Source organism: Zosterops lateralis, assembly GCF_965231275.1.
Source record: "Zosterops lateralis genome assembly, chromosome: 19".
Taxonomy (NCBI): domain Eukaryota; kingdom Metazoa; phylum Chordata; class Aves; order Passeriformes; family Zosteropidae; genus Zosterops; species Zosterops lateralis.
The window spans coordinates 1617914-1626369 of NC_139779.1; the positions used below are offsets into that span (position 1 = coordinate 1617914).

General features: G+C 49.2%; 1 protein-coding gene across 1 annotated transcript; it reads right to left on the minus strand.

The window, feature by feature from the left end:
* Positions 1–1489: 1489 nt before the first annotated feature.
* Positions 1490–8192, minus strand: LHX1 (LIM homeobox 1). Its single transcript, XM_083875449.1, has 5 exons — positions 7056–8192; positions 5877–6103; positions 5004–5281; positions 4282–4447; positions 1490–3549 (listed from the first exon to the last, which is right to left on the minus strand). Exons 1-5 carry the CDS (start codon positions 7223–7225, stop codon positions 3170–3172), a joined length of 1221 nt encoding a protein of 406 aa, XP_083731575.1. The 5' UTR covers positions 7226–8192; the 3' UTR covers positions 1490–3169.
* Between the last annotated feature and the right edge of the window lie 264 nt (positions 8193–8456).

The following is an 8456-nucleotide window of genomic DNA, read 5'->3' on the forward strand; positions in this document are numbered from 1 at the left end:
AAAATGAACACAGAATAAACTCTATGAGGAGCAAAAGAAAGAGAGAGAAAGAAAGAAAAAACAAACCCCTCAAAATTTCCTCCAAAACAAACATATTTGGCGAAATCCTCATTTTAAATCATTGATTCAACAATAAAGCAGCAGCCCAGCCCAGCAGCACAAACAGCAGTATTTATCTTTCCCAGATAAGCAGAAGTTTGGAATAAATAAATCACCCGTTCCTCCGCTTATATAAATGCAATACCAGAGCAACAAAACATGGCAATAGCACAAAAGACAAACAAATGAGTTACACACGGAGTCCAGGAGTTTAAGAAGTCTCCCCTGTATTTAATAAAGCATGAATTATTTTCTTTAGAAACACTAACAGATCCTTTGCAGATAGTTTTTTTTTTACCTTTATATTGTTATTATATAAGACATTTTTTTGTGTTAAAAGTGAACTATTGCTTCATCTAGGTGGCCCCTCTGCCGGGCATAGAAATTAGGCAGTGAACAAAATCAAAAAATCACCATTGAAAAATTACAAACTCTACAACTTAAAAGCATTTGGAGGTGGTTCTTTTCCCAAAGAGAGAAATAATAGAATCGCTGGGAATGGGGAAATCTGGGGTTTAGCAGAAAATTCTGCGTCTACATCAAATAAAAGAGAAGCCAGCCCCAGCCCCGGTGAGTGGAGAGAGGAAGGAGGAGATGCAATCCCAGCTCGTCCCTTTCCATTAACCCAGCAGGTGGAACACTGAAAGCAGAGACTCTGCAGAACCGAACCGACTCTTTGTCCCCAGCACAGCTCCGAGTCCTCTCGGGGATCAGCGCGACTTTTGCTTTTGAAGAACTGAATATTCAAGATTTCTGCCACGGTTTGATAATTAAAACGTGAAATCTGGCATTTCGCAAGGCTCCAGGATTTTTTTTCTTTTTGTTTCATTTTTTTTTTTTCTCCAAGAGAATGAGGCTGTACTGAGGGCAAAGCAAAATATTCTCCCCCTGCTGCCCTTTAGAGAACTTCAGAACGACCAATCGCCATCAAAGCATTGACTCTGCCTCAGCTCTAAGAAAAAAAAAAAAGGATTAAAATTACTTGCAGGACATTGAGGTTATGCTGAGTCCAAACCATCCAATCAGGAGAAAAAAAAAAATAAATAAAGTAAAATTACCCTACTAAAACTGGATCAATCGCAAACCGTATCTTTGCAAGCATTTCACATTAAAAACACGTTTTTTGTTTATGCATAAAATCAGCATTTTGAATATTCTCTTTTAGCACAGAGCGCAAATAACTGAAGATATTAAAAACTTTGGTTATTTCTGAATTTTAAAATTTAAAATGCAGTGGAACGGGGTATTTCCAGGGCTGAGATTTCCACCAGAGCCAAAAGGATCATCAGCAGAGTGCTCATCCCTTCTCAGGCTTATTTTACTCAAAAGAATCAAATTTTTTTTAAAAAAATTCCTTAAAACATCAAATGAAACACGAGTTATCTAAACATCAGATTTTCTAATTTTATTAAAAACGCACAAATTTTATCCAACATGTTTTCTTTCATACAGTGAATGGTCTAATATGCACTGGAGGTCACACAAGCTTAGGTTCATTAGAACAATAAAAGACATATGAGAAATTTAATATATAAAGGAAAAAAAGTAGCAGCTGTTGACTGCATATTTGACCATAAAATTTAAATATTTTTGGACTTTTTATTTTAAAGACACAAAAATAAAACCTGTGTGGGTCTATATAAGTCATATTAACAATTCCATGAATGTTCAACAGGACTAAAAATTAGCAAAGATGTTTGTTTGTCTTTTTTTTTCTTTTTTTTCTTTTTTTTTTTTCTTCTTTTTTAACCTTGTAACACTTTTTTTTTAAACACCTTCTCTGGTTGCTGGTGCAAAGCACCTTACAGTATTTGTGCTATATATTTATTTTATTTGGCAACTGTCTGGGTTTTGTGGGTTTATTTTTTTTTTTTTAATTTCTTTGCCTTCTGTAAACAACACCTTTTACAAACTAGCACAGTGAACCACAAGCCCTGCAATCTGTTAGAACATCTACAGAAAAAAAAAAAAAAAAACCCAACAAAAAAATGAACTATTTTGGTTGGCTGCTCAAAAAATCTTTTGCTTTTGAACAAGAGGTTTGTTTTTTTTTTTTTATTTTATTTTTTCTAAAACAGGATTTATTAGTAAAACATCGAGCTCCTGAATTTAACATTAGACGTAAACAGTTGACTGTTTTTAGTTCAATAGAGTCTTTTTTTTTGTTTAATTTTTCTCTCTCTGTGAAGGTAGAATACTTTTTTTTTTTTGTTTTTTTTTTTGTTTGTTTTCAAGTCATTTTTCGTTAGAGGTGACCTTTGCTATGATGAGGAGGTTTTGTAGCTTTGTGAAGGTAGAAGAGTTGGTGCTGAGGGCTTTACATTTAATATTTGCTATTTTTGGAAAACAAAAATAATAATAAAATAAAAAAAAAACTAAACCAAAACAAATGAAACAAAACAGAAAAGAAAAAAAAAATAAAGAAAAAAAAAAAAAAGGAAAAGTTGTCCCACCTGATGGTCAGCAGGCTGAAATAAAAAGAGTTTCTTGTTGTCCAACTTTCTGAGAGACAAAAAAAAATGAACAAACAGATTCATAACGCCAGAACCATCCTTAACCGGGAAACGCTATAAAGGAATTCTTGAAGCTTTTTTTCCCTTTTCTTTGACCTCTCCTTCATTCAATTATTTTTTTAAATATTTTTTTTTGTTTGTTTGTTTTTTGTTAAACGAGAAGTTTCTAAGGATTGTGGCTCTTAGGATGGAATCCAAACAGAATAATCAAACTCACTGAACGGCAGCACTTTTGCTGTACGGCTTTCCCCAGTTTTTTCCTTTGTCAATGGCACCAAAAAAAAAAAAAAAAAAAATAAAAAAATAAAAATAATAAAAAATAAAAAGTCCCCTGGCTTGTTTTTGATACAATAACATGGAGATTGTCCTGGTCTAGAGCAAAGCTTCCCTTGGAGCGATTGCATTCAAAAGTTCCTTATCCCAAAGTCAAATTGTCTTAGGGCGGGAGAGACGCTTTATATCAATTCATTTCTGTACAACCATAACAATAAAGCAGACTAAGATGATCATCACTTACTTAAAGAGACCCAGTTTGTTGTTTTTTTTTTTTGTTAAAGCTACCACACGGCCGCCTCGTTCATCTCCGGAGGGTGCGACAAGTGGTTGCCGTAGTTGGCGCCGCCGTTGACGGATATGGACGAGAACGGGGGGCTGGGACCAAAAACCTCGGCGGACATGGAGTGCAGGGAGCCGGGCAGGCTGGGCTCGGGGCTGGGCGAGTCCCCCGGAGGGTGGGACATGATGTCGGTGAAGCGCTGCGCCTCGCTGGAGGGGTGGTGTCCGGGCAGGGGGTGCTCCAGGGCCCCCAGCGGGGTCCCCGCCGGGCCCGAGGACGGCACGAACGGGAGATCCACCGGGGTCTGCGCCTGGGACGAGGGCGGGCCTTGCGGGAAGAAATCGTAATTGCCGCCGGCGCCGTAATACTCGCTCTGGTAATCTGGGGGACAGAGAGAGACACGGGGGGAGGTAACAGGTGGGCTGGGACCGCACGGGAATGTGTGAGAGGGACAGACCCGGACACCGGGACACAGCGGGGACACCGGGGACAGACCCGGGACCCCCTGCCCGCAGAGCAACGAGGACACCGGGACACAGCGGGGACAGCGGGGACACCGGGACACCCTGCCCGCAGAGCGGCGGGGACACTGGGACACAGCGGGGACACCGGGGACAGCCCCGGACACCGGGACACAGAGCGGGGACAGCCCGGGGACACAGCGGGGACAGCCCCGGGACACAGAGCGGGGACACCGGGACACAGCGGGGACACCGGGGACAGCTCCGGGACACCGGGACACAGAGCGGGGACAGCCCGGGGACACAGCGGGGACAGCCCCGGGACACAGAGCGGGGACACCGGGACACAGCGGGGACAGCGGGGACACCGGGACACCCTGCCCGCAGAGCGGCGGGGACACCGGGACACAGCGGGGACACCGGGACACAGAGCGGGGACAGCCCCGGGACCCCCTGCCCGCAGAGCGGCGGGGACACCGGGACACAGCGGGGACAGCCCCGGGACACAGCGGGGACAGCCCCGGGACCCCCTGCCCGCAGAGCGGCGGGAACACCGGGACACAGCGGGGACCCCGAGAACAGCGGGAGAAGAGCGGAATCCCGGGCGGCGCGGCCGCAGCCGAGCCCCCAGCCCCGGCACAGCCGTACCCACCTCCGTAGAAGGAGAAGGGCCCGTTGGGGATGAGCTCGCCGGGCTCCAGGCGGTCCACGAGCGGCCGCATCCTGCGCGGGCTGCGGAAGAACGCGTGGCGCCGGGCGCCCAGAGCGCTCAGCTGCTTCATCCGCCGCTCCTTGGAGCGCCGGTTCTGGAACCAGACCTGCCAAAAGGCCCCAAAACAGGGGCCGGTCAGGGGAGCCGGGGGTTCCGCTCCTTTCCCTCCATCCCCATCCCCATCTCCATCCCCATCCCCATCTCCATCCTCATCCTCATCCCCATCTCCATCCCCATCCTCATCCTCATCCCGGATTTCCCCTCTCCATCCCCATCCCAGATTTCCCCTCTCGGGTCAAGAATGATGGAGTTAATTCTCATTATTCCTAATTCCCCTCACACTGAGCCTCTCCAGTGTCTAACCTCGCCTGTAATGGTCCTTTAACCCCCCATTACCCCAGCGCCGCGGGTTTAGAAACCTTTTAATAATTCCCTTCTTATTTACCCATTAACCCTTCACATTTCTGCTTATTCATTTCCACACCGTTTGCAGCTTTTTTTTTTTTATAAGGACTTTTAGGAATAAATCCCTGAGGGCTGGAGAACTGGGAAATCCTGGGGAAATCTGGATAAAAACGATTTTAAAGGCTGGTGGGGTTTTTTAGTGCGGAGAATAAAGGGAAGTGGCTCTTTCACCCCCCGGTGCCCGCGGGAGGCTTTACCTGGATGACCCGCATGTTGAGGCCGGTCTCCTGTGCCAGCTGCTCCCTGATGTGCCGGGTGGGTTTGGGGGTGGCCGCAAAGGCGGCTTTCAGAGTCTCTAGCTGTTTGGCTTTGATGGTGGTGCGGGGGCCCCGCCGTTTGGCCCCCAGGTTCTGATCGTCGTTCTCGTTGCTCCCCGTCTCCTTGTCGGACACGTTGGCGCTTTCGGAGTCCTTGGCGTCGTCCTGGGAGGGGTCCTGGGAGTCCGGGGACAGGCTGGGGTCACTGCCGGTGGTGGCTGCGGGGAATAAACCGGGTTAGGATCAGCCGGGGTGCGGGGAATAAACCGGGTTAGGATCAGCCGGGGTGGGGGAATAAACCGGGTTAGGATCAGCCGGGGTGGGGGAATAAACCGGGTTAGGATCAGCCGGGGTGGGGGAATAAACCGGGTTAGGATCAGCCGGGGTGGGGGAATACCGACAGAGAGGGACCGGCCCAGGGGGGACTCGGGGAGAGGGGAAAGGGAGGAAAAGATGGAGGAAAAAAAGGAAGAGAAGGAGAGGAAAAGAAAGGGATGGGAGAGTGGAAGGAGAGGAAAAGGAGAGGAGAAGGGAGAAAGAAGGGAGAGGGAAAAGGAGAAAAGGGGGAGAGGAGAAAGGAGAAAAGAGAGAGAGGAGAAGGGAGAAAAGGGGGAGAGGAAAAAGGAGAAAAGGGGGAGAAGGGAGAAAAGGGAGAGGAGAAGGGAGGAAAGAGGGAAAGGAGAAGGGAGAAAAGCGGGAGAGGAGAAAGAAGACAGAAGAAAGAACAGAAGAACGAAAGAGGAAGGAGAAGGAGCATCTCATCCCGAGGAGCGGCCGATACCGAGCGCATCCCTCCCCCGGCCGGTCCCTCACCTGAATGCAGGCTGTTTTCTTTGGCAGTATTGCTGTTATTTAGGTAATCTTCTTTACACACGAACTTGTTCTCGTCTATGATGTAGAGCTCCTCGCCGGTGGAGAGCTGCTTGTTGCACATCATACACGTAAAACAGTTCAAGTGGAACACTTTGCTCCTCGCCCTGCGGACCAGGTCGCTGGGGGAGATTCCTTGGGCACAACCCGCGCATTTGGTCCCGAAACACCTGCGGGGAGAGGCCGGGGATGGGCAGGAAAAAACGGTCAGGAAAAAAACCCCTGAGCAGCGGGCTCCGAGCATCCTGTATCCCCGCAGAGCGCTCCTTCTCCTCCCCGATATTATTATAGTTGTTAAAAATAAAAATCAAGCCCGGCTCGGGCAGTGGGGTTGTGTTTAGGATCCCTGCGCTGCCCGGTTAAGATATTTGGGCGCTCTGATGAACAGAGCGCACAAATTCTGCACGGTCTGGATGCCGGAGGAGCGGCCCGGGAGGGCAAAGGGAGCCGGGGGACGGCGGGGCAGGAGCAGAACCGGGGCCTGAGGGCTCCTGTGTCCCACGGGGCTCCGGGAACCGGGAACTGGATCATTCCCGGGGAAAAGCGGCGGCGGGACCCGGCGGGGCAGCGGCAGCTCCGAGCCCGGGATTGATGGAGGAGCCGGGGAGAGCGGCGGGGAACGGCTGGTCCTCGCTTCCCTCACTCTCCCATCCATCCATCCCTCCGTCTGTCTGTCCGTCTGTCCATCCATCCCTTCATCCATCCATCCATCCCTCCATCCGTCTGTCCATCCATCCATCCATCCATCCATCCATCCATCCATCCATCCATCCATCCATCCATCCCTCTGTCCGTCTGTCCATCTATCCCTCCCTCCATCCCTGCATCCCTCCCTTCATCCACCTATCCATCCATCCATCCATCCATCCATCCATTCCTTTATCCATCCCTCCATCCCTCATCTATCCATCCCTCCATCCCTCCCTCCCTCCCCGCTCCCCTCGACAGTTCAGAGGGAACTTTGAACCCCTCGAGCGGCCCCGAGGGCCCCCAAGAGCCGCAATTGGGGATTTTGTTCTCGGCTCCAAAACGCGCTCGCGGCTCCCGCTGACAACGCGCGGGGGGGAAAAACAACGAAAATCAGGAAAAAAAGAGCCGGAGGTGGAAAAAGGCGGCACTCACCGAAAGAAGTCGTTTTTGCAGTAAAGCTTCCCTTCCCGCGAGAAGCATTTCTCCGTCAGGTTGCATTTACATTCACAGCACTGAACGCACTTGACGTGCCAAGCCCTGTCCAGCACATTCAACAGAAAACGGTCCAGGATGGGCCTTTTGCAGCCTGCACAGTGAACCATTGTCTTTGGTGACTTCTCAGGGGGGCAGCGCTTTCCCAGGGAGCGAGGAAAAAATAAAAATAAAACCAAATTTTTTTTTTTTTTTTTTTTTTTTTTTTTTCAGAAAATCGACAACACCGCCGAAGGTTTAATTTTTGTTTTCTTGTTGTTTTTTCTTTGTTTTTTTTCTCTCTCTTTCTAATTTTTTTTCTTGTTTCTGTGTGTGAATGATTTAAAAGCCTTGGAGAAGTGAAGGAGGAGAAAAAAAAAGGGAGAAAAAAAAAAAAACAACCAAAAAAATCTTCGTTCGAGTGTTTTAGGAGGGAGAATCTCCTTCCACAGAGCTGCGAGCAACCACACTGATAATAATAATAATAATAATAATAATAGTAATAATAATAATAAAACTATAACGGCTCAGAAAAAAAAAACCAACAAAAATTTAAAAAATTCAAAACAAAACAGCCAAAAATAAAAATAAAACAAAATAAAAAAGAAAAAAAAAAAAAAAGAAAAAAATCTGAGCGCGACGAGTTTTGTTCTTGCGTTTGTTTTTTTCTAAGATCTGAGGTAGAGCAGTCAGGAGTCAAAAAAGTGCCTTTTCCCGATGAGAAATCAAAGGAGGAGAAGAAAAAAAAATAAAAATACAGCAACAACAACAATAATAATAACAATAATAATAATAATAAATAACGAGCCGGGACATGGAGAAGACGGGGACACGCTGAGCTGCTTCTCGCTCTCCTTTTCTCTCTCTCTCTCTCTGGACGTCCGTCGGTCTGTCTGTCTGTCAGTCCGTCCTACAGCCCCCGCGCATCTCCACGCGCAGCATCCTCGGGTGTCCCCGGCGAGGCATGGCCTGGAGCAGCGATAACAACAGCGGGGAGAGCAGGAGCAGCGCCGCAGGGCCGGGCGGAGGGAGGGCAGAGCAGAGCGGTGCAGGGCCGGGCCGAGGGCAGAGCGGTGCAGGGCCGGGCCGAGGGCAGAGCGGTGCAGGGCCGGGCCGAGGGCAGGGCAGAGCGGTGCAGGGCCGGGCCGGGCCGGGCCGAGGGCAGAGCGGCGGCCCCGCCGTCCGGCCGCTCGGGGGGCTCTGTGCATGATCCCCCCGCCGCCGCCTCCGCCGCCTTAATGCCCCGCGCCTCGGCGTCACCGCCCGCCGCGGCCAATCCGCGCTCTGCCCGCGCCCCTCCCGCCGACAGCGCCGCCGGACCTTTATAGAGCGGCACGGCACTTTAGAGAGCGGCCCGGCGCT

Bases quoted from the DNA above. Each gene is read 5' to 3' on its own strand.
- LHX1 (XM_083875449.1), bottom strand. From the start codon at position 7,225: ATGGTTCACTGTGCAGGCTGCAAAAGGCCCATCCTGGACCGTTTTCTG. The intron at 5,282-5,876 runs GTGAGGGACCGG...TATTCCCCGCAG, and splicing joins AGAAAACAGCCTGCATTCAG to CCACCACCGGCAGTGACCCC. The intron at 3,550-4,281 runs GTGGGTACGGCT...TCTGTCCCCCAG, and splicing joins GCCCTTCTCCTTCTACGGAG to ATTACCAGAGCGAGTATTAC.